Below are 26,872 nucleotides of genomic sequence, written 5' to 3'. Positions count from 1 at the left end.
AATATTTTCTTGATAATTTTGACCCCTACCATTTTTAAATTTAAAAGGAAATTTTTCTTCATAAAAAATTGCATCACCTGATTGAAAAATTATTTTGTTTTCAATATCAAAAAATCTGTAGACTGTACTATTTGTTGCATATCCAAGAAAAGCACAAGTGGCAGCTTTCACACCTAATTTAGGTCTTTTAGGGTTCACAAGTCTAACAAAAGCTAGACAACCCCAAACTCTCAAAAATCTCAAATTTGGCTTATGCCCTTTTCACAATTCAAAAGGTGTAACTTTTGTTTTTTTTTTTTTTTTTATGTGGCACTCTATTCATAACATAACATGCAGTTAAAATTGCTTCTCCCCAGAAATTTGAAGGAGCACCTGCTTCAATAAGCATAGCATTTGTTAAATCAGTTAAAGTTCTATTTTTCCTTTCTGCTACACCATTAGATGCAGGTGAATATGGTGGAGTAGTTTCATGGATTATTCTCAAAGACTGAGTAAACGAGTTGAATCCAAAAGATTCATACTCTTGACCTCTATCACTTCTATATCTTTTAATCTTTTTACCGAATTGATTTTCAACTTCAAGAAGGAATTCTTTAAATTTTTCAAAAGCATCACTTTTATTTTTCAACAAGTATACATAAGTGTATTTTGAAAAATCATCAATAAAAGTGATAAAATATCTATTTCCACCACGTGTTGAAATTCTTTCAAATTCACATAAATCAGTGTAAATTAATTCTAACAATTCAGTATTTCTCACTACACTTTTATGAGGCCTTTTAGTTATTTTTGCTTGACTGCAAATTTCACATTTCTCAAACTTATATGTTAGTCTGGGAATTAATCCTAAACTACTCATGACTCCCACATATCGGCTATTAATATGACACAGGCGAGTATGCCAAAAATTCATAGAAGACAGCATGTAAACAGAAACATGTGCTTTCTTATTCTCAACATTTAATTTAAACATTCCATCACAGGCATACCCTTTTCCCACAAATATGCCTTTTTTAGTGATTACATATTGGTCAGATTCAATAGTCTGCTTGAAACCAGCTTTGTTGAGCAAATAACTCGACATTAAATTTTTTCTCATGGACGGTATGTACACAGATCTTTTAAAACAAGCACATGTCTAGAGGTAAATTTCAGCTCAACATCCCCACACCCGAGCACCTTGGTTAAACTGGAGTCACCAAGCATAACAGTCCTCTCCTCATTAAAATGAGTGAAATCTTTGAACCAATTTTTATCATAGCAGACATGCCTATTGGCACCAGAGTTTGCCCACCACCCTTCAACAAATTGAACCATAAAAATATCTGTAATCATAACCACAAATGGTTCCTCAGTAACATTAGTCTGTGGTCAAAACTGTTGTTTCCGAAATTTGCAAGTTCGAGTAATATGCCCACTTTTGCCACACACAAAACATGTCACATTTGTTAGATCTTGTGAAGGGGGTTCTTGGTTCCATTTCTTTTGCCTCAGGTAATTTTTATTTTGTGGTCTTCCAGTATTTTTTCAGATTTTCTTAACTGGCTTCAAGTGACTATTTTTATGAAATCGGCCTTTAGGTAAAGTATTTCCAGAAATTAAATTTACCTTTGTAGTAGAATGCACTTGTGTCATAAGCGCATTTTGTCCTCGTGCTTCCTCCTCCACTCTAATCCGTGTGATTAGAGTGTCCAAGGACATCTCTTTTTGCTTGTAATGCATTGACTTCTGAAGCTCCCTCCAAGATGATGGTAGTTTGTCAATAACACCTGTCATTAGGGGTGTGGATAATACCGCCGAAACCGCCGAAACCGCCAAAACCGCACTGTACCGCACCGCCAAAGCAAATTCGTTATTATTTGTCAATTGAACCGCCGGTTTTTGGTAAGAAAAATGGCAAATTCTAGTGACACTTTCATCAATCCGCCGGTTTCTATTTTTTTTCCAAACCGCACCGACCCGCACCGCTATTAAATCATGTTTTATAGGATTCTAAAAATTCTTTTTTACTTAAGTTTGCTTGTTGTTCTATACCTTAGAATATAGTATTACATTACTGCTTGAGGGGAATTTTATGTATTGTATTTGATTATTGTAGCTTCCACAGATGCTTGTAATGAACTGATGGCATAGTCGTTGATATTATCATGTTGTTGCTACACTTGCTGCATCAGAAGAAACCTTCGCAAGATGCTTAACATCATGATATCTCTCGTCTTTTTTTTACTCTTTGATTTAAGTTTTGTAATTTGAATTATATTTTTTATAAACCGCCAATTCGCCCGAACCGCCAAGGCAAATCCGCCATTATTTGCCAACTGAACCGCCGGTTTTTGATAAGGAAAATGACAAATTCTAGTGACACTTTTATCAATCCGCCACCCGCCATGCAGTTTCTATTTTTCTCTCAAACCGCACCGACCCGCACCGCGCACACCCCTACCTGTCATAACAAGATTGTCTCCGATTTTGATGCCTTCGGATCTAACTTCAGCCACTAGCATCTGAAAATCTTGTACTTGCTCCACCACTGATTTTCCATCTATCATCTAATGGAGGAAAAAGCGATTTGCTGCATATATTTTAGCGCCTGCCCCTTCAGTGTCATATTTATTCTGTAAGGCTTTTCAAATTTCTTGGCAGTGGTGTAAGTAGTATCATAATAATCGTAAAATTGATCTGAAAGACAATTCAAAAGATAATATCGACATTTATACTCATCTGTGTTGTATTTCTCGATTTTTTCAAGATGAGCGGCATACTCCTCGTCGGTCATCTCTTTAGTGGGGACTTTGTTCGGATTTTTCTCGGTCAGGATATAGGCCACCTTGAGGAGACTGAGGTAGAAAAGCACATTGCCTTTCCATCTCTTGAAATGGGCTCCCTTGAACCGGAAGGGCTTGTTGAGATTACCGGTATTCTCGTTGGGCTTCTCCAATACTGGTTCCATGAATTTTATTGTTTGAATCTCCTTAAAATTGTTGGTGATAATTACAAATAAAACATCAGAAAATACAAATAATAAAAATTACAATAGCTATTGTAAGGGCTGAGACGCGGGAAATTCGCTCTCTTTAAGGAGATTCAAGCCCTCTGCGGTTAGGCAAAGCCTCACACCCGTGCAGCCAAAAAAACCTTGACTTGTAGCCCCCAGGATACAACAGCCCGACTAAGTCGTATGGTTCACCAATATTGCGCAATTGGTTGAACCCAAAGTTTTATCACATGCACCCTTTTTATTTGCCTGATAATCTCACACAAAACATAATAAAGCAACAAAAACTCCTTCTCCCTTCCAAGATAAGAAGTTAGATCAATTTATATAAGATGAAACTTGGTAGGCAAGTGGCTTGGAGGAAAAGAAACTTAGTGGATAAGAATAGGAAAGGAAATTAGTGGGCAATTTCCTTGGAAGACTCGGAAACTTGACTTGACTTGGAGACTTGAAGAGAAAGAAAATGAAAACTTAGAGCGAAAGAAAAGAAAATCAAACCTATAACACATTATAATATTAAAATATCTGCTAATAGGATGAGTCCCACATATCATGTGAGGGCTTCTGTTTTGTATACCACAATTTTGTGCATTGCAGTGCTGCCAACAAATTAGACTCCACAACCCACTTTCAGACTTGCTTCCTCATTTCCCTCTTTCTCGTGGGGAGAACTTAGATTGTTGCCGAAGAGTAAAAATTTAGTTTAATGGTTAATGGTGATATTATTGATATAGTATCATCAGCAGTTTTAGATACCACGTATGCATGAAGAAAGTTAAAAAATGATTACATGGTGATGCCAAAAAACGTGGCACTACCGTTATATTTAAGTTTTTTTTTTTTTTTTTTTTCAATATGAAAGAATAATACTCCTGTCATCATCTTGGATTTTGTTCATTCAAAGAAAATGATTTTGCTGGATAAGTTATTTAGTGGTTCTGAAACATAATTTGATGATGTCTCAGGAGTGTTGAGCTTAATGGGTGGGATCCGCAACTTTTTGTTAGAACATGAGACAACAAGGAAGCTTGGCATTTAGTAATTGATAGACAACCCTAAACCATTTAATAATTTTTTTTGTTTTGCACCTGTATTGTGGGCCACATGAGTAACTTGTGTTTTAACAGAGCAAACGAACAATAAGTTTATTATTTAAAATTTATTTTTCATATTTTTTTTGGAGATAATTATTATAAGATATTTAAATTAATTTTTTTATTATATATATTTAGAAGTCTAATTAATATTTTAGAAATTATTTAGGGGTAAAATGAAATTTTAAATAAAATTTTCGTGCCATGTTAGTAATTTTTGTTTGATTATATTGACAAGAGGATAAAATTGATTAAAATCAAATAATTTAAATATAAAATTAATATTATTAAAAAAATCAAAATTTAATTTAATTTTAAGTAATAGTGCGAAAGACAAATTGAAAATTTTTATTCCATAAAATAAATGAGCATTTTTATATGTGTGGTAGTTATCTTGTTCAATTTGTAATCATAGCGTTCTTAGAAAAGTAAATTATAATTTTAAATTGAATAATTTAGTATCCGTATACTTTAAATTCGGTTTCTTAATTTAATTTTTTCATATAAAATTTTGTTAATTTTTTCTATATATAAATCTTAAGAAAATGATAAGTGTCTTAAACCTAAATTTAAAATATAAAAATCAAATTATTCAGTTTAATAAGTCTCTGAGTTAATTTTTGATATAATTCTGTCTTTGGTTGTAGAAGAGGGGTTGAAGCTATGATCAGCCAATGGAGGAATGGACTGATCAAAGTCACCTCATCATCAATACATTAGAAAATGACGAACCCACTTTCTATTTGCTTCTTCCTCCTTTCCCCCTCTATCGGGATAGATTCTTAAAGCAATATAGTCTTTTCTTTCTTTTTATTTTTTCAAACAATAATATTAGATATAAATTTGCGGGAATTAACAAATTAGTTCAAAGTTGAAAAAAAAAAATTCAAGTTAATGGTGAAGTTTATAAATTTTACTTATTAAATTCATAAATTTTTCCAAGTGTTTTTAATTATTTTGTCAAAGTTACCCATTTATAATTTCTCCTAAAATTTTTAATGCACATCATTTGATCACAATTTGAAATACAAAAATTTCACATTCAGTGAGAAAATTATTAAATGTGTGGGTTTCATTTTATGTGGAGTTCAATATTTTATTTCAATGTTTATTTATGGAGGAGGATTCCCTCCAGTCCAGATTTTGGACTAAAGGGCGCTATTTAAGCTCGTGGAGCCCACTATGGGTCCTGTTTTCATAATTCAAACAATTTATTTTGTTAGATATTTCGTGTATTTCATCTACAAAAAAATTAAGTCAATCTGATAAGTATAACTTGTTCAATTTATTGTGTTTGTCACTAAAACAATGTATGATTATTTTTAAAAACACATTTGTTGTCTATTTTTTAGTAAAAAATTAAACAAGTTACAATTATCTGATCAACTTTTTTTTTTTGGATGAAATATACAAAATACCCAACAAAATAAACGGTTCAAATTATCAAAATGAAGCCCGAACAGTGCCCTACAGTCTAGATTTTGGACTGGAAGGAATCCTTCTCCTTTATTTATTATTTATAATAGTTTTAGTCACTTTAACATTACTTTAAAGGAGGTAAACGTAATTATGTTAAATTTACAAAATTTATTATATTTTTACTAAATCTTAGAAAATGTAAGTATGATTTACCCTTGTATTTAAATAGTGGAATTCATTATCTTATGTGGTCTTATTATTAGTCCAGTGGTAACAGATGACTAGACATAACACTCCCCTAGCATCATAAAAGAAAAAAAGTTACTTGCACAAAAATATAATACAAAAATTTGCAGGGAAAAAATATATTGAATTTCTCCTATGGATTTTATTTCAATAATTCGAATTGTTCATTTTATAGAGTTTTGTATGTATATCATTCATAAGCAAATTATGTCTATTTGATAATCGTAGCCTTTTATTTTGTCATATTTGTCTCTAAAAAAATGAACAAGTATATTTTTAAAAATAGACCATTCATTTTTTAAGAGATGAACGCGATACAATAAAAATGTTATGGTTATCGAATCGACTTAATTTTTTTTCAAGGTTACTATACACAGAGCACCCTATAAAATTAGTATTTTGTGGGCTTCAGAGACCCTAACCTAATGGTCCAATTCAGATTTATATATGTGCACAAATTTATTTTGAATAATCCTTACCATATTTAGAATGAATTAAAATTACACTTTTAATTTTCTATGCATATTTTTGTATTTTTATTTTGTTTTTGTGCAAATACGTTTACAGTAAAAAAACATACAAGTCATAACCATACAACAAGGAGTAGCCATTCAACAACTAGCTTGATATAAATGTATGAGAAAAATATTATTTTGACTTCTAAATTATTATTAAAAATTAAAAATTAATTTAATCTCTGTTATTTTAAAATATCAATTTTGTATTTGAATTATTTGTTTTTGCATTAATTTTACTCTCACCATCAATTATCATATATGATTAAACGGAAGTTATTGATATGGCACCCAAACTTCATTTGAAGTTTCATTTTATCCCTCAAACTATCTCAAAATATCAATTAAACTCTTGAATAAAATGAAGTTTGACGGTCTAATTGATATTTTAGAGATAGTTTCGGAATAAAATAAAATTTCAAATGAAATTCAAGTGCTATGTCACCAACTTTTGTTTGAAGAATATAAACGCCATCTAACAGAGATGATAGATAGTGGTAGCGAGATGGTCGTGATGATAAGTCGTTGTGGATCATAATCTCTCTCATTTGTATTATAGTAGATCAAAAACATTAGAAATCAACAACTCATACAAAAACTAAAAGATTAAAAAAAAAAAAAAAACCGAAAAAATAATTTCTAGTTCAAATTCTTAACTCTTACGCAGTAAAGCTCACATATTAAATTTAGACCAAAAACTATTTTTTTGGTCTTTTCTGTGTCTAACTACCTGGTTCCTAAATTCATTATGACATATACAATGAACAAACCATAAACCATAAAACTCCATAACATAGAATAATGAAGCAACCAAGTTTCACATATATGGATTAAAACAACTACTTAGAGTCAACCCAACAACTAAATAATCTTCAAGGCTATACATATAGTAACATGAAATTTATTCTGGGAAAAAACTAGAAAGAAGTGCACTCAAACAACTACAACTACCCACCCACCCATGCAAACACTACAAAGAGAGAGAAGGGAAGAAAGCAAATCATTGTGATTTCACTTGCCATTCTACTTATTAAATTGAGCCACTCTCACTACTATAGCTGCTAGTACATTCTCTTTGATCATATCAACGAATCAAAAATAAGCATGTCTCCAGTTCTTGAACAACAAAACTCCAATAACTCCCCATAACCCTGTGGCATAGCCACTCATTATAACCAAGTAAAACCATACCTTTTCAGACACATCTCCTTCACATGTTTCTTCATGACTTGTGGATGGCTTAGCAGGTTGAGAATGTTCGTCATCAAAGCATTTCTTCGGTACAAAAGCTCCACAAAGTTCACTATTGCCAACATAAATAGAAGGGTCATCAAGAGTTTGGAGCTGCTTACCTGTTGGGATACGTCCTGAGAGGTTATTGTATGATAAGTTCAAGTGGCTTATAAAACTCAAATTTGACATGCTCTCTGGAATTGTGCCTGAAAGTTGATTGTTAGAGAAATCAAGAGATTCCAATAACTTTAAGCCACCGATCTTCTTAGGAATGCTTCCTGTCAAATTATTATGCGATAAATTAAGCCCAAGCAAACCTGAAAGAAGTGAAAGCTCTTCAGGGATCGTTCCAGTCAGATTATTCCTCGAAAGATCCATGTTCACTAGATATAATAGTGTAGTGCTGTATTCAAGTTCATTTCCCTTCATGTCCTGCATCATGTTTTCAGAAAACCATTGCCCATACTCAAGTCTTGAATGTTCATACAAGACCATACCACTGAGATTGCCAAAACAGCGAGGGATGGTTTTCTCCAAGTTATTGTTTGCAAGGTCTATGATTTGGAGACTTAATAGTTGGCATAACTGTAAAGGAATCTTGCCATTAAACATATTCTTGTGTAGTCTCAGAATTCTCAAGGATTCTAGTTCACCAATCCATCCAGGTATGTTTCCAGAGAATCCATTCTCACCAAGATCCAAAACTAATAAACTTGTGCAATTTCGCAAACCCATAGGAAGCTCTCCATAAAGACTATTGTTATTCAAATGTAACCATCCCAGTCTAGACAAATGTCCAATAGAGCTTGGAATAATCCCTGAAAGCTTGTTAGATGAAAATTTCATAACCCATAGATGTGGGATTTCCCCTGAATCCCCCCAACACTGAGGAAGATTTCCAAATAACATATTCTTAGAAAGATCTAATTCCTTCAAAGTACAAATTTTGCACAATGAATTGGGTATCAAACCATTTATCAAATTGTCAGCTAGTGACAAAGTAAGCGAAGTAGGCACCATATCACCAATATTTTGTGGAAGAGGTCCTGAGATATAGTTATGGGAAAGCCAAACAAATTCTAAAGTGGAAGGCAATTTCAGAATGGGTCCACTGATATGGTTATGAGAGAGATCTAATGTCCGAAGAGGCATGTCAAGAAGCCATTTGGGGAAGGTTCCTGATGCTAGTATTGGAAAGATCCAATTCAATAACTTTCTTTTGTGTTTGAAGCCATTGAGGAAATTGAATCCCCACTCTGCAAGACCCCATTACAATGGATTTCAATTGAAGAGGAGGTATCCAATCAGATCTAACCTTCAATGTCAGGAATGCATAACTTGTTCTCAATTCATCCAACATTGAGAGGTTGGCAAAATGAGTTTCAGAAAGTACTATGCCTTCCAGTGAATTAGAAGAGAGATCTAAGATCTTGAGATTTGATAATTGTCCAATAGAAACAGGAATGGTCCCATTTAACTTGTTGTAAGAAAGATCTAGTACTCTCAAGGCTGATAGGTTCCCTAGCGACAGTGGGATGACCCCAATAAATTGATTAGCACAGAGGACTATATTGTGCAAGGGTGACATTCTTCCCAACCAATTTGGATTCGAACCATTAAACAAGTTCCCTGAAAGATCAAGGTATTTCAAATGTTTAAGCTGTCCCAACCAATCTGGTAAATGACCGATGAAACCATTATCACTTGAACACAATGTCTCGAAATTGTACATGGTGCAACTGGACAAAATTCCATAAGAAATGAACATCTTTTTGTCAAATCTGTTGCCACTCATATCAAATGATCTCAAACTACATTGATTTGACATTAGACTCAACATCCCACTAACATCATGAAATGCGTTGTAGCCAAGATTGAGATGTTCAAGGCTCTTATGCTTTTCCAGATAGAGAGGAATAGAAGAATTAAACTGATTACCTTGAAGATCAAGGAATCTTAAAGAAGTCATGTTCCTAAGGGGACTCGGAAGTTCTCCTTCAAATGAATTATCACTAAGGTCTAAGTATTGAACATTAGAAATAGTAGAATTCACATGCATATGAGTTAAATGAATGTTATCAAGTCCACAACCTGGTAAATGCAACTCTAGCAGACTAGGAATCATGTTTAGTACCTTGAGTAAACTTTGCGTTCGATTAATATTCATGTAACTCAAGTTGAGGTATTGCAATGATGAAAGACGATAAACCCATGTGAAATCATCTAAAGTTACTTTACAATTATTAATATCAAGAACACGCAAGCTAGAAAGATTTCCGAGATGATGGGGAACTATTCCACTGAACTCTGCATAAGACAGATTGAGATACCTTAGTCGTGCCATCGATCCAAAGAACTTTGGGATTGGGCTTCCGTGAAAAGAGTTTCTGCTCAAGTCCAAGTGATTCAGATATTTCAATTGAAGCAAGCAAGAGTGCACTTCATTAGCCACTAACGGAACACCAGGGTTGTACTCGCGTACGTAGAAGTTTACACCGAGATCAAGCCCAACAACGTGGCCAGTAATTTCATCACATTGTACTCCTTTCCAACTGCAACAATCTTGGCCATGTGTCACGGGTTGCCTTGCAAGGCTAACTCCGTGACATTTTGCTCGCGGTGGTGTGGCCATTTGAGTGCTCAAAAGTGGCCGTTGGAAGTGCCCCAACGTGGCCTAACTTTGGCCCCAAGTAGCCCAAGGCATGTAGGCCACTAATAGCCAGCAAACGGCAAAGCCGCAGCCTATGCCAATAGCCAACCAGCGCTGCCAGCAGCAGCAAAATACAGCAGCAGCAGCCAGCAGTGGCAGCCAACAGTGCAGACTTTTGGCGAGTTGTTTCGGCATTCAAACAAAGGAGTTTCGGACTGAAATTTTTACTGGAGATAGGTCTTAGGGGAAGTGTTTTCCCAACCAAGTTTCGTGATTTTTCTCAATTTGTGAAAATTATGAAAAATCATTATGACTCCTTGGACATGCATGATGTTTCCTCCTGCCAGAAGGAAAATTGCTTAACAAGCATTTATAAGGGGGCAAGGTGTGCTACCTACCTACCTCCCCGCCCAAACTGGGCTTCAAGTGAGCAACCTTAGGGCAACTCAAGGGCGGGCTTTAGGCATCTAGAGGGGTGTCTAGGGTCTCCACGTGGGTTTGGGAGCCCCGTGGACGGTGCAATAATGTTGGCACTGCGCGTGCAATATGGTATCTTTGGTACTCGTTTTGGATCGAATGGGCTATCAAGGCACCACTAAAGGCCTCGTGTGCCAACTCTAGTGCTTGGTTTGGGTTCAACCTTGCACGAGGGGATCCCGTGGCTTAAGCTAAGCGGTTGGAAAACAACACCGCGTATGTGGGCTATCGAATGAAGGCATAAAGCTACGTATTGACTAATGTTGAATATTGGCTACAGATTCTGGCCATGTGATGGAAAGTGGCAGCCAGCTACATGGTGGGGAAGCCATGAGGCCATCTGAGTTGGCCATGAGGCCATGAGAAGCCATGTGAAGCATCAATCTGGAAAGTCACCGAAAGCACAACAATGGGCTGGTAGCCAGCTTGCATTTGTAATCTCTATATATAGAGAAGCTAAGGAGAGTTGAGATGTACAGCTGAGATAACAGAGAGGTGTGAGCTTAGAGAGCAAAGAGAGAGAGAGAATTACAGAGAGTGTTGTAATTCTTACCATTTTGTTCAATATAGTGAATCCGCTGCCCGTGGACGTAGGCGACTTGCCGAACCACGTTAAATCTTGTGTGTTATTGGTTGTTTGAGTTCCCTGGTGTGCCCCCGATCCGCAACAATTGGTATCAGAGCTCGGGTTGCGAAAAATCGAATTTTTCCCGAAAGTGCCCAGATTTTGAAGTGCTCAAAATCCACTTTTGACCATACCAGGAGGAAGAACTCCCCGAGAGGAGTCTAGAAATATAAAGCAGACACCCAACGGAGGCCGGACGCGCCCTCACGCGCCCCTGGAAGTTGGCGCGTGAGTCCCAATCGCGGCACGCGCCCACACGCGCGTGCAGGCACCCGGCGCGTGATCCCAATCGCATCCACGCGCCACCACGCGTGGTTCAAGGAGGACGACGACTGAGGGAACAGCGCGTGCCATACACGCGCCATCAACACGCGCGCCACGTCATCTCGCCACGTCATCACCACGTGGCACAGTTGTCAGCCAGGGGCTGCCACGTGGTCGCCACGTCAGCGTCCAATCATCGACACGTGGCAGACACGTCATCGACGCGTGGCGGACACGTCATCACTTGAGGAAAAATCCGATGCGACGCGGCTATGGTGCAGCCGCAGATCTGAGGCGTACAAAGTGTTTTTGCCAGATCGGAGCCATTCGGAGTCCGTTTTTGACGATCCAATAGTGTTTCCCAACTATTTGGAGTATTCCGGACACATCTGTACGGTCAGTTTTTTGAATTGAAGTTTCTAAAAAATGGCAGAATCTAAATCAACCGAGTCTGTAAGTAATTCAGCCAGTACAAGCACTTCTAGGCATTGGACCCCGGTGTCCCATGCCGAGTTCGAGGTAGAGAAGTTCGATGGAAGCAGCAACTTCGGCATGTGGAGATGCGAAGTTAAGGATATGCTTGTCCAAATGAACCTGCACTTCACTCTGGGAGACAAACCAGATGACCTGGACGAGATAGAATGAGAGAGGGTGAATCTCCTGGCCTGCAGTTCCATCCGACTTTGCCTTGCACAAGAGGAGAAGTATGCCTTTACAGAATATGATATTGCGAAGAAGCTTTGGAAGGCGCTGGAAGATAAGTTCATGACAAAGAGCATTGAGAACCGGCTCTACTTGAGGAAGAGGTTGTTTCGTTTCGACTACATTAAAGGTATTTCGATGAACGAACACCTAAATAACTTCAACAAAATTATTACGGATTTGAAGAATTTGGATGATCAAGTTGGTGATGAAGACAAAGCACTGTTATTGTTAAATTCCTTGCCTGACTCGTATGATCATCTCACTACTACTTTACTATACGGTAAAGAGAAGATCAAGTATATTGATGTTGCAAACGCCTTGGTGAACAATGAGTTCAGAAGGAAAGATAAGTCTGCAAACAGGGACTCAACATCCGAGGCATTAACAGTCAGAGGCAGAACAAATAACAGAAGAAATACAGGGCGAGGAAAGTCTCGCTCAAAATCCAGGGGGAAACCTTCAGACAAAAGACGTCTTGCAAAAGACGAGTGTGCAGCTTGTCGCCAGAAGGGGCATTGGGCAAAAGATTGTCCAAATAAAGACAAGACAGAAGAGAAGGTGAATATTGCACGAGATGGAGATAATGATGAAGGAGGAGCCTTCACAGTTTCATCATATGGCCAGTCTGATGAATGGATAATAGATTCTGGATGTTCATTCCATATGTGTCCTAACAAGCAGTGGTTCTCGAGCTTACGAGAGTTCGATGGAGGAGTTGTGCTGATGGGCAACGACCAAGCTTGCCAGACAAAGGGGATTGGAACAATTAAACTGAAGATCCATGATGGAACAATCAGAATTCTTGAAGATGTACGGTATGTACCAGATCTAACCAAGAATCTCCTCTCAGTGGGAGTTTTAGACTCCAAAGGTTACAGAGTAACCATGGAAGGTGGAGTCCTTAAAGTTGTTCGAGGAGCATTGGTTGCAATGAAGGGTACTCGACAGGGAAATTTATATTTCCTAGATGGCTCTACAGTCACAGGGAGAGTGGTTGTCTCCACCAGTTCCAGCTCAGAAGATGATGCATCAGACACTTCCAAACTTTGGCACATGCGCCTAGGGCATGTCGGTGAGAAGGCTTTACAAGGGTTGGTAAAGCAAGGCCTGTTGAAAGGCGCCAAGACGGGGAAGCTTGAGTTCTGCGAGCATTGTGTATTGGGCAAGCAAACAAGAATCAAGTTTGGTACTGCAATTCACCGTACCAAAGGGATTCTAGCCTACGTCCACACCAACGTATGGGGTCCTTCCAAGAATGCTTCGTTGGGAGGTAAACACTACTTTGTGTCGTTCATTGATAATTTCTCTAGAAGAGTTTGGATTTATTCAATGAAACACAAAGATGAAGTCTTAGACATCTTTCTTACGTGGAAGAAGATGATTGAGACCCAGACAGGCAGACGGATCAAGAAGCTCAGATCTGACAATGGTGGAGAATATACATCAGATCCCTTCTTTGAGGTTTGCCAGAATGCAGGGATAGTGAGACATTTCACAGTTCCTGGAACACCGCAGCAGAATGGAGTTGCAGAACGCATGAACCGCACTTTGGTGGAGAAAGTCCGGTGTATGCTGTCACAGTCTGGATTGAGCAAGGCATTTTGGGGCGAGGCATTGAACTATGCTCGTCATCTTGTCAACAGACTACTTACTGCAGCATTAGATGGGAAGACTCCCATGGAGGTATGGTCAGGAGTCCCAGTTACTAATTATGATCAGTTACGTATCTTTGGATGTCCAGCATATTTTCATGTTACAGAATCTAAGTTGGATCCAAGAGCCAAGAAAGCCATCTTCTTGGGCTTCGGTGACGGTGTCAAGGGATACAGACTGTGGTGTCCTGAATCAAAGAAAGTTCTCATCAGAAGAGACGTTACCTTTGATGAGTCTGCAATGCTGAAGCAACCAAATCCTCAACAGAATGAGGAAGCATTGAAGAAGTCAGTGCAGGTGGAGTTTGAGACTCCAGCAAAGACTAGTCAGCCAATCAACCATCCTGAAGAAGTCTCAGAGGATAGCTCTGAAGAGAGTTCAGATGAAAATGAAGATCCAGAGGCTCCGCAACAATCAGAACCCATTGCAATCAGGAAAGGAAAAAGGGTTACTAAGCAACCCAGTTGGATGACCGATATGGTAGCCTATGCACTTCCAATCATTGAAGACAATGTTCCTTGCACTTTCAAAGGAGCCGTGCATAATGCAGAAAGTGTCAAATGGAAGGAGGCTATGGATGAAGAGATCGGGTCACTTCATAAGAACCAGACTTGGCAGTTGGTGCAACTTCCAAAAGGCAAGAAAGCAATTGGGTGTAAGTGGGTTTACACCAAGAAGGAAGGCATTCCAGGCAGAGACAACATCAGATTCAAAGCTAGATTGGTAGCTAAAGGCTATGCTCAGAAAGAAGGAATAGACTACAATGAGGTATTCTCACCTGTTGTGAAGCACACGTCTATTCGCATCTTGTTAGCTTTGGTTGCACAGTTTGATCTCGAGCTCGCCCAACTCGACGTCAAAACTGCCTTCTTACATGGAGATCTTGAAGAGGAGATATACATGTCCCAGCCAGATGGTTTCAAAATTGCTGGAAAAGAGAATTGGGCCTGTAAGCTAAACAAATCGTTGTACGGATTGAAGCAATCCCCGAGACAGTGGTACAAGCGATTTGATCGGTTCATGATGGAGACAAAATACACAAGAAGTCAATTTGATCATTGTGTATATTTCCGTAAGCTTCCCGACGGTTCCTTCATCTATTTGCTCTTATATGTAGATGATATGCTGATTGCATCTACGAGCAAGGTAGAGATTGACAAACTCAAGGCACAGTTAGCAAGGGAGTTTGAAATGAAGGATTTAGGAGAAGCAAAGAAAGTTCTTGGCATGGATATCAAGAGAGACAGGAAGAAGGGCACGGTTTGTCTGACACAAACCCAATATCTGAAAAAGGTGTTAGACAGATTTGGCATCAATGGGAAAACCAAAGCTGTAAGTACACCATTGGCCCCTCATTTCAAGCTTAGTGCTTCGTTGTCTCCACGCACAGAAGAAGAACGGAAGCATATGGCACAGGTTCCATATGCAAATGCAGTTGGTGCATTAATGTATGCTATGGTTTGTACACGGCTTGACATCTCGCATGCTGTGAGTATGGTAAGCAGGTATATGCATGATCCAGGAAAAGATCACTAGCAGGCAGTGAAATGGATCCTAAGGTACATACATGGCACGGTCAATCTGGGATTGAAGTTCGAGAGAGATAACCGACTCGGGCAGAATTTGGAAGGATATGTGGACTCAGATTATGCTGGTGACTTAGACAAACGCCGGTCAACAACAGGGTATTTATTTACGCTTGCTAAAGGGCCGGTAAGTTGGAGGTCAACGCTTCAGTCAACGGTGGCTTTGTCTACTACAGAGGCAGAGTACATGGCAGTGACGGAAGCCTTTAAGGAAGCTATTTGGCTACATGGGTTGATTGAAGACTTGGGAATTGTTCAGAAGCACGTTGAGGTGTTTTGTGACAGTCAGAGTGCCATTTGTTTGGCAAAGAACCAGGTTCATCATGCCCGCACCAAGCACATTGATGTCTGTTTCCATTTCATCCGAGAAATTGTGCATGAAGGGGATATTCTGCTTCAAAAGATTGATACTGCAGATAATCCGGCCGATATGCTCACAAAGGTAGTTTCTGGGATCAAGTTCCAACATTGTTTGGACTTGGTCAACATCTCTCGGAACTGAGCACCTTCGGGTGCATGGCAGTGTTGCTCGATCACTATGTTGGATAAGAGAATCCTTGCCAAGGTGGAGATTTGTTGAATATTGGCTACAGATTCTGGCCATGTGATGGAAAGTGGCAGCCAGCTACATGGTGGGGAAGCCATGAGGCCATGTGAGTTGGCCATGAGGCCATGAGAAGCCATGTGAAGCATCAATCTGGAAAGTCACCGAAAGCACAACAATGGGCTGGCAGCCAGCTCTTGCATTTGTAATCTCTATATATAGAGAAGCTAAGGAGAGTTGAGATGTACAGCTGAGATAACAGAGAGGTGTGAGCTTAGAGAGCAAAGAGAGAGAGAGAATTACAGAGAGTGTTGTAATTCTTACCATTTTGTTCAATATAGTGAATCCGCTGCCCGTGGACGTAGGCGACTTGCCGAACCACGTTAAATCTTGTGTGTTATTGCTTGTTTGAGTTCCCTGGTGTGCCCCTGATCCGCAACAACTAAGTCCATTGAGGGACTACATTATGCTACAAGCAAGCTATGGATTGAGACGTTGCCTTACTTATGCTACACGTTGGTGCAACGCTAAGGTGCGCAAACAGGACAATGTTGTTTCATTGAAAAGCAAAACAACTAAAAGGAGTCCAATAGTGGAGAATTTCCTCATATTGAACTTCATCTAGTTCTCAAAGGCACACAAGACAATGTAATTGGAAATCGGATCACACAGGATGGTGGATCTTATAGCAGTATAAAACTCCATTCAGGAAATGCAAGTTCCAGTTGCAATATAGAAGGGAACAAACTACCGTGTCATTTTGGTTATTATAATGTCAATTGGCTCAAATTTGATTTTAAATTTATAATTTGTTTTAATTTGATCTAATTGATTACAATTCTTAATATTTTTTTATAAAAAAATACATAGATAAGTGGCATGTGTCATATTTTTAAAGATAAAATTATAAATTTACTCAATTCAGTTGATTAATCTCAACTAATTCAAAGATTATTTTCTATTAAAAGCACTAAAGATATTATCAACTAAACTAAATTGATACAAAATTAAAAATTAAAAATTAAAATTGAGCTCACTGAAAATATAAAAATCAAAATAATACAAATAGCAAAATATAAGAACCATTAGTATAATTTACTCTCTAAAAGAACATGACAAATTAGTTGAATAATTTTAGTTACTTTTAATCTGAAAGGTAGATTATAGCGCATAAATTTAAAGTTAATATTTTATCAATCATAGTGAAAATAAATTTTGTCCATACATTTTGATTCCAGATAAATTTTTGAATAATTTTTTTAAATGTTTTTTTTTTTAGTTACAAGAAAATTATCTCATTCTCTCACATGTCTAAAACAACACTTTTTACAGAGATTACTAAGATATTCTATTATTAAATTATAGATATTTTTATTCAAAATATTGATAATTGAAGACAACCACTACCGACTTGGAAGGTACATGGCAATAATTTTCACGACTTTAAAATCATCTCAGACAAGTCTGTCGACTAATCCATCCATAAACATCAACCTGATCAACAAATTAGAGTCAGGACATACCAACCCCACATTCAGGCGGCCTTGAGACTTTTATACATCATTGTAAAATATATATTGTTTTTTTAATTAAAAAATGAGTTACTAACACAAAATTTACTTACATATATGTAAAACTAAAGTTACTCAGTAGGTTTGGTTTTAGTTTTTTAAAAATTGAATTTTTTATTTTTCTTATTTTTTTTTGTTTTAGTGAATATTTTAAAAATTTTAAACATTTTTTTTATATATATTTTTAGATGCATCTTACTTAGATGTATCTAAAAAGTAAAATATTTTATGCATGAAAATTATTTAAAATATTAAGTAATAGGGTAAATTACAAATACACTCCCTGAGATTTGATTAAAATACGAATCGCCCCCTGTGCTTTTGAAAATTACATTCCACCCTCTGAGATTTATAATTTCATAACAAATACTCATTTTATTAATAAATCATCAAGTCAATTAACAGTTTTTAATGATATTAAAAATATGTCTCAATTAATAATTTACGTAATTTTATTATTGTATATGAGAGCAATTATGAATTATATTGTTTTAGTTAATTATGTTAAATAAAAAATTCTAATAAGTTGGTATTTGTAATTTTTTAAACCACAGGAACCAATCTATATTTTAAGTAAACCTTATAGGGTGTATTTGTAATTTACCCACTCCAAATTCACTCTTTTATTTGTCCTTAGCTAACAGCAACCCATGCAATGCATGAAAAAACAAACTGTATATATTTTATGTGATAAATAAATTATTCTAATCTTGAATTATTTTTTAATAGCGGCAAACTATGATGTTAGGCCATCTTGGTAGATATTAACAATAATCAATCCATAAAATTTCACAATAAAATTTGATATGCATAAAAAATTGTTAATTATAAAGATTGTTGGGGATAATAGTATCACGATCATTTGATAACGTAAATAACTTGTATCAGACTATAGTGTCATGCAGGGAAAAAAAAAGACAAAAACAAAGCATTAAAAGAGAGAAATTTTATAAGTTATCATAAATTTACTTAGACTTTTAAATCAGTGATTTATGTTATTATTGTAAGACCTAATTATGAATAAATCTCACATTTTAATTTTAATTATAATTTCTAAGTAATTTTAAATTTTTTTTAATATAAGTTTGTTATCCTACTCATAAAAAGAACTTCTCAAATAAATCATTAATTGATTATGTCAGCAACTCTCTACCTTTGATCTCCTCTATCAATGACACATACATATCATATCAAAGCATAAATCATTATCTATAACTTGAATAATACTTGCATAGTTCGTGCAATATTTAACCAAAAAAAAAATCAAGATAAAAAAAGGATTATAAAAATGTTATAAGAAAATAATTTAATCCATTTTATTTATAAAAAGAAAAAAAGAAAAAAAATTTGATGACAAATTATTTGAATTGTACTTAAAAAAAAATATAACAAATGATAGCTTTAATCATTATATACCAACAAAAAAATTATATAGGTTACTCAACCAAAAAAATGGTCGAATATAACTAAAGTTATGGATATTGAATTAAATCATTTGGATTCTAAATTAATACTATAATCTAGCAAATTAACTAATAATAATAGGAAGATATCGACAAATATATAGTTTTTCCCTATCATCTTTGTATTATGTTTATTACTTTCATATATCATATGAAAGTTTTACTCGTCTCAAAATCTTTCAATAAAATAAGTACTAAGAAAACAAATTTGATAAGAAATTAGTTCTAAACTTTATTATTAAAAAAATAAAATTTTTAAAAAGAGAATTTAGAGATGAAATTGAAAAAATACTATAACAAATAGCAAAACGTAAGAACCACTAATATAATTCACTCTTTAAAAGGACATGACAAATTGGTTGAATAATTTTAGTTATCTGCAAAATTTAATCTGGAAAATAGATTATAGAGCATAAATTTAAAGTTAATATTTTATCAGTCATAGGGAAAATCAATTTTGTCAATACATTTTGATTCCAGATAAATTTTTAAATAATTTTTTTTTTTTAAATGTTGCTAAATTAAAGATACATTCAAAATGTTGACAATTGAAAACAACCAACACCGACTTAGAAGGTACATGACAATAATTTCCACGACTTTAAAATTATTTGAGACGAGTCAACTAATCCATCCATAAACATCAACCTCATCAACAAATCAGGGTCAGGACATACCAACCCCAGATTCAGGCGGCCTTGAGACTTTTAAAAAATGAGACTTTTATACATAATTAAAAAAATATATATTGTTTTTTTTAATTAAAAAATGAGATTTTTTTTATTTTACTAGTTCTAACACAAAATTTACTTACATATATATATAACTAAAATTACTAGTTTTTTACCTATTCTATATATGAAAATTATTTAAAATATTAATTAATAAATCTAACTTTAAAAATATTATATTAGTGAATAATTTAAGAGAACCACTATTCTCACTCTACTTTGCTCCAAATACATTCCTCCATTTGTCCTTAATACACATAGTTATTATTCTCACTCTACTTTGCTGTAAATGCACTCATTTCTACGTATAATGACAAAAAATACATTGTATTTGGAGTAAAATAGAGTTGTAATAGTGGCTCCCTAATTCAATTATAATTTTTTTGACAATAATTATAATACTGTATTTTCTTAGCAATTTCATAAGATTTTTATAATTGATATAAATCATAATTATTGAAATAGATTTTCAACATTTTCAATGAGTAACGCTATTAATTTATTTAAATTTTTTATGACATAATTGATTGAATGTAAAATTTGATCAACTTCAGTTTAAAAAAAGTATTTCTCAAGAGGTAATTGTAACTGGTATAGTCAATAATATTCTATAAATAATCCATACATTTAACAAATAATCATCCATTACTAGTAAATAATTCACCACTTCAATTATTTTAAAAAAAAAATAGTGAAACTTTATTTTTACAATAGGTCTAAGAACATAACCACCAAACACAGAATGAGACACATATGTCTCACATAAGGTGGGTCCCACATGTAGGCCATATACCACGTGAATCTCACCACATATGAGACATATGTGTCCCATTATGTGTTAAGTGGTTGTATCCTAACATTACTCTTCTTTTTAAACTACTAATACAATAATGAGTTGTTTGGTTTACTGAAATGAAATTAAATTGAATGAAATGGTCATTCCTCATCATTTCTATAGAATATTCTCTCAATGATAAATAATTATTCTAATTATAATATATTTTCATCATTTTTTTAATGAACAAAACGTGAAAATAAATATTATAAGAAAATAATTATTTCTTTTCAATTAACCAAAGCACCAATAAATCTCATTTTATGAATTTGTGCACTAATTAGTCTTGCAAATTTTTTGTTGAACCGAAAAGTCCTAAAACACGCGGATTGATACATCTGCCTCATCCACGAGCGTGTTGATGTGTGTCATAGGGGGCGCTTGTAGGTTTTTACTGTGCGTGAAATTACAGTTGTTTACATAAAAGCACTATAGGTATTTTTTGATTTCCCTCATCTTTGATTGAATATTACGAGCTTCATATGGAAACATCGACAAGAAACGTTCCCACATTAGAGACATTACCATGTTAGTTGATTGGAACCCTAGATGTTATTAAGTGTTCTCGGAAAACTTGTTCCATCAAATTCCACATTTGATTTGTTGGCTAGAACCCTAATTGCAGTAGCCTCTTCATTGACGAACCACCTTCAACAGTAGCTGATTACTCTAGCCCAGTGAGGGTTTGGCAACTTCTTATCCATATAGTTAAGTACAGACACAATGTAAGTGATCTGTTTTATATACGCTGACCACGACGTTGCAGCAAGTTCATACAAATACAATGAAAGGCGAAGGTGTGTATTGTTTAACAATGTAAATGATGATGTTAGTTCCAATTTGTTTCATCGAATTCCACATTGTTGTTGTATAGGTTATTGATTTTGGGGTTTGTTTCGTCATTGCATGCCCTATGTTGTTAAATGTAACGTGTCATGCTATACTTAGGTAAAATTATGTTGTGAAGATTCAACGTTACATTGGAGTCACACTGTATGTGTAAGATTATGTTGGGTATTCTGTTGTTTCTGGTTAGTATGGTGACGTGTGTAATAACTGGAAATCACAATAACTGGAATTTGTTGGTATGAGTTGTGGTTATTACTTTAGGAATGAATCATGGATGAGGATGTTATGCTGTCGATTTGTAATTGGAAAAATGCCCGGGTTGGAGGTATGGTATTCATTTAGTTCATGTATGTTAATTTCGCTGCTACGTCGGCAAATACGCTACAATATTTTCCCTTGATTGTTAATTCTGGTTTAATGTGGAATTACATTGTGTGAAAATTGAAGCATGTCTACGATAGTATGGTGTTCTCTTGTTGCATCATTTGGAAAATGTGTTTGGGAGGCCACGAGATAGTGTGTTGTTAATGTCTGGTGTCGTACTGCGTGAATTATATTGATGTTGTTGTCGTCTAGCCCAATATAATCGTGGGTGTGTCAGTTTGATGGAGTTGGACGTTACGTTAGTAATGTGTTTGGAATATGACAGCCAATCTGTGGCACTTTGGCCATTCCCCCATTGGTATGTGTTTAATGTTTCATTGCACGATGCGTAAGTGTCGTGGTTTGACTGTAATGTGTGGAGTACAATGTGACCATGCAGGCGCAACAGTCATGCATTTGCATTACGATAATGGACATATGATATATAGTAGACGTTGCGTTAAGGTTATGATATGAATTGCAGGTTGCATAGTCAACCTCGTGTCGAATACAGTTAGGGAAATAGATGCTCGTACGGTTCCATTTTAGGAGAACTAAAATGTAATTGCTTGCTATGTTGTGGTTGTTAGGATGCTTGTCATTGTTTGGCTATATTAAATACAAAGTGAGAGCCAAGTTAGCATCTTGGAAAAGGAAACTACTATCCATTGGGGGTCGGCTGACTCTCATAAAATCTGTGTTGTCTAGCCTCCCTGTGTATTACTTGTCCATTTCCAAGATGCCTAAATCAGTGATTACAACCATTGATTGCTTACGGCTAGCTTTTCTCTGGGATGGGACTGAATTAAGGAAAAAGATCCATATGGTAAAATGGGAGGAGATCACTATCAGCAAAGAACATGGTGGTTTGGGGATTAGAAAGCTAAAGGATGTAAATGATTACCTATTAGCTAAATGGTGGTGGAGATTTGGGATTGAAGATACCTCATTGTGGAAGAAAGTTCTGTGCAGTAGGTATCAGTTTAGTGGAGGAAGATGGTCACCATTTCATGTTGTGCAGATTCTTGTTCTAAACTATAGGGTGGGATATTAAGTGTAGGCCAATCCAATCCTCAATTGCTGAGCATTTTTCTTAACAACTCCAAGTTTACTGTGGGAAATGGGAGTAAGATTCACTTTTGGTGTGATCATTGGATTGGGCAACAATGTCTTTGGTTGGAGTTTCCGAGGCTGTATAGCTTGTCAACAGAAAAGGAGATAACCTTGAGTGTGTTAATTGAAAGAAGAAGACTATCGGAGGACTAGAATCTGAATTTTCGGAGATCATTATTTGCATGAGAGGTTGAGGAATTAGCTAGGTTGGTATCACTCATGAGTCAGGTTGAGTTGGGGGCAGTAGGGTGTGAGGACTGTTTGAAATGGTTGGCATGTTCTTCACAACAGTTTAGTGTAGCCTCCCTCTTGAGAATGTATGTGCCTAGTATTCCATTGGTGTGCACTGGTCTGATATGGAACAAGCTGGCTCCATCGAAAGTTCGATTCCTTTGTTGGTTGACATGGAGAGGAAGATTAAAAACTGCTGTCTTCCTACAAAAGATTGGATTGCTAAATCAAAATGCTTCAGTTAACTGTGTTTTTTGTAGAAATGAGGAGGAACCAATTTCCCATGTATTACTCTAGTGTCCCTTTGTTTGGCAAGTTTGATCTAGATTGTTGAAATGGTGGGGTTTGCAATGGGTACTGCCTGGTAGTGTTGAGGGCTTGATTCATTGGTGGTTGGGGTTTAAATGAGGAAAATTTGAAGCTAGAATCTGGAAGGCCATTCCATTGGCAATCATGTGGTTTGTTTGGAAACTCAGGAATGAAGTAATATTTAGTGGAAGGCAAGTTTGGCTCGATGACTTCTGTGATTTGATTAAGGCAAGGGTGGCATTCTGGGTCAAGGATCACTTCAATGGGTGCTCTTTCTTAATTCAGGAATTTATCTATAACCTACAACAAATTTGAAACATGCATATCAGTTGAAGTCGCTGCTGGGTTCAGTTGTCTTGTTCTGGGAGTTAAGACTCTACTCAATTCTGTTGCAGTTACTGAGGTCTAGTGTTGTGGTTGATGGCTATAGGGTGGAGTCGATGGTAGCATGGGGCTGTTTTGTCTTGCTATTGATTGACCCAAAGACAATGGTGTGTGCTGGTGTGCTACTGTTGCTGCTGTCTTAGTGTTGTTTATGCTGCTGGGTTGGTTTTGATAGCACAATTATTGTGCTACTGCTATATGTTGTTTTTGGTAGACTTATTATTGTTGTTACTATATGCTATTCTGAGACTTGTTGCTCTATGCTACTGTGTGGCTTGATGATGTATATAGCTTATGAGGGGAAGAAGGCATATACTAGGTGAAACATTGTATCAGTAATGGAGGATGAATGCTATGGATTAAGCCTGGTGTCCAGCAACAGATGCTCTTTTTAGTTCTGTTTGAATGCTCTATTAGTATTGGAGGTTAAATGCTATGGTCTAAGTTTAGTGTCCATCAACAGAAGCTATGTTTAGTTGTTTTGCTTAGCACCATCAGTTGGCTATCTATGTGAGTGGCTGCTTGTTTGTCTAATTGGAAGATTTTGCGATATGGAGTTAATGGGTGATGCTGCTGCTGATGCATAGCTGTTCTGATTTTTTTCTTTAAACGTTTTGCTGATGCCAGTAGTCTGCTGGTTCCAGTTGAGGTTGCTGATTACCTACATGGTGGGGGGTTATGTTAATTTGGGTGCACTTTGATATCATTAGCTGCTGCTGAAGAGCAGTATTTTTCTTGGGGTGTTTACTTTGGGTGTTACTTGCTGGTTGTTCACTGTTTTTTGTTTTTTTAGTCTGTTGATTGGATCCCCACCAATCTTGGGTGTAGTGCTAGCATATGATTGTGTTACCTTCTTGGTGCCAACCTAGTTGGGATTGTGAAGTGTAGTTATGATGCTTGTTGCACCTCCCTTCTTTATTGATGTAAGTTTTTCCGCTTGTAAATCTTTTTTCATCAATAAAGTTTCACTTTTGCTGATCAAAAAAAAAAAAAAGTAGAACAATTAAAAAAGGGAATAACGAATTATGTGATTCTGGTTAGGCATCTGATGAAATTGGTTGCTATGGTCCTATTTGTGTGGTTGTAAATGTTTGTGAGCTTGAAGTTGCAATGTTGCAGATAGTATGTGCACAATCCATCATGTCATTTGTGGAATGCTGATGTTGTTTATTCATTTAGTGCCTAATAAAGACAAGCATTGATGCATGCATGTAATCTCGGGTGGGTTTTTTTTTTTTTAAATGAAAAAAGTAAATTGACATATTTGTTTAGCCGTTTGAGTTGGTGGTTTGCGTTACGTCAAATGTGAAGTGTAAGTGATACGTGAATAATAACAATGAACGTGACTATATTTTGCCTTTTGACATGTTATTTTTTTTGATGCCTCACACCATAGGAGCTTGTTGTCGTTTGGGTCAGTGTTGTGTTTGTGATTTAGTTAGTGTGACATTATTTGATTAGGTATTGTCCACTTTGGTCCACTTCATTCAACATTCCTTATTATGAAAGGGTAAATATGTAAATTCCACACATTCAACATCAACAAAAAGAAATCATACCAAATCTCATAAAAGGATAAATATGTAAACTCCACACATGCCGAATCAAAGGAAAATATTCCTTGCCAATTAAATAGGACAAAATGGTTCATAAATAAAAACAAAGAACTAAATAAATCAACATTCTCCAAATTAAAATTGGGGACCTAATTTTTACACAAAATTCGAGGCCCGAGGGGGCAACTTTTTGGTGTTGCCTCAGGGCCGGCTCTCCACATTGCATTATTTCGTTAGTGGCTCTGCAAAGTAAAAGTAAAAAATAAAAATAAAAAATTCAGAAAATTATTCACAATTTTCTATCAAAGGTAAAGATTTATTCAAATTATGGTTCCAGAAAATTTTGTGTAATTGTACATTATTGATCTAATAGTTTGGATACTTTCTTCTATGAAATGTTAGAGACCCATAATCTTAAATTCATAAATTCACTTATAATGATGTGGTTGTCTTTCTTAGCATTTTTCCTTTTGCTTAAGCCTTATATAATTAGATGTGTAACAAATTAAAAGTGAACATCATACTATATGATCCAAAATATAAGAATTTTTTAAGATCTCAAACATTTTCTCTTTCTTGTTGAGTTTTTTTGGACCATAGACTTTTTGTGTCTTTTTGCCTTCTTTCCTCTTTGAAAATCAATTGAAGGAAAATTCTAAAAAGTTGTTAGATTTCTCTTAAATTTAAATTTGAACTTAAGAGAATTGGAGGGGCCAGTGGTGCCCCCCACAGATTCCGTTTTGATAATCCGAACTGTTCATTTTGTAAAATTCTCCGTGTAGATCATCTGTGAAAAAAATTAGATTAATTCAATAATTGTAATATTTTTCATTTTATCGTGTTTGTCTCTAAAAAATGAATTCTATTTTCATAAATATACTTGTCGTTTATTTTTTTAGATACAAATATGATAAGATGAAAATGTTACGATCATCGGATTGGTTTAATTTTTTCTATAATGATATACAATAAGGGTTCTACAAAATAAATAGTATGGATAATCAAAATGGAACCCATGATAGACTCCATGAGTGCTTCAGATTATTTCAAATTTATATTTGAACTTGAGAAAAGACTAACCCAATTCTAAAATGATGAAAAAATGAAATGAAATAATTGAAAAACAACAAATTCGTTCTCCAAAACAAAATAAAATTAATAATAAAAAAAATCAAAGTACATTTTTAAAACAATTTTCCTTTCCATAAAATAAATGGGAAAAGATTCTCTCTAGTCCATATTGGACTAGAGGGTGTTGTTGGGTCTCTGTGGGTCCATCACAGAACTCACATCGATGATTCGAATTGTTTAATATATGGAGCTCATTGAGTACTTTAGGGAGCACTAGATGATGTTGTTGGGCCCACCACGAGTCATGTTTTGATAATCTGAACCGCTCAATGTGTAGAGATCGTTAAGTAATTTATCCCTATAAAAGATCACGTTGATGGGATATTGATG

General features: G+C 35.6%; 2 protein-coding genes and 1 long non-coding RNA gene across 3 annotated transcripts; 1 reads left to right on the top strand and 2 right to left on the bottom strand.

Moving 5' to 3' along the window:
• Window positions 1-7,361: 7,361 nt before the first annotated feature.
• On the bottom strand, window positions 7,362-8,522 carry LOC145797627 (uncharacterized). Its single transcript, XM_082885012.1, has one exon. It carries the CDS (start codon window positions 8,520-8,522, stop codon window positions 7,362-7,364), a length of 1,161 nt encoding a protein of 386 aa, XP_082741138.1.
• A 133-nt stretch (window positions 8,523-8,655) lies between these two features.
• On the bottom strand, window positions 8,656-10,134 carry LOC114316971 (receptor-like protein EIX2). The gene has a single exon (XM_082885011.1). The coding sequence runs from the start codon at window positions 10,132-10,134 to the stop codon at window positions 8,656-8,658; it is 1,479 nt and encodes a 492-aa protein (XP_082741137.1).
• Window positions 10,135-20,932: 10,798 nt separating this feature from the next.
• Window positions 20,933-24,261, top strand: LOC145796856 (uncharacterized). Its single transcript, XR_014337464.1, has 2 exons — window positions 20,933-21,403; window positions 22,409-24,261. It is a non-coding gene; the product is annotated as an uncharacterized LOC145796856 (long non-coding RNA).
• Window positions 24,262-26,872: the final 2,611 nt, after the last annotated feature.

Source organism: Camellia sinensis, chromosome 8 (assembly GCF_055761805.1).
Source record: "Camellia sinensis isolate YWXY chromosome 8, ASM5576180v1, whole genome shotgun sequence".
NCBI lineage: Eukaryota > Viridiplantae > Streptophyta > Magnoliopsida > Ericales > Theaceae > Camellia > Camellia sinensis.
This window is presented reverse-complemented; position numbering and strand designations above follow the sequence as displayed.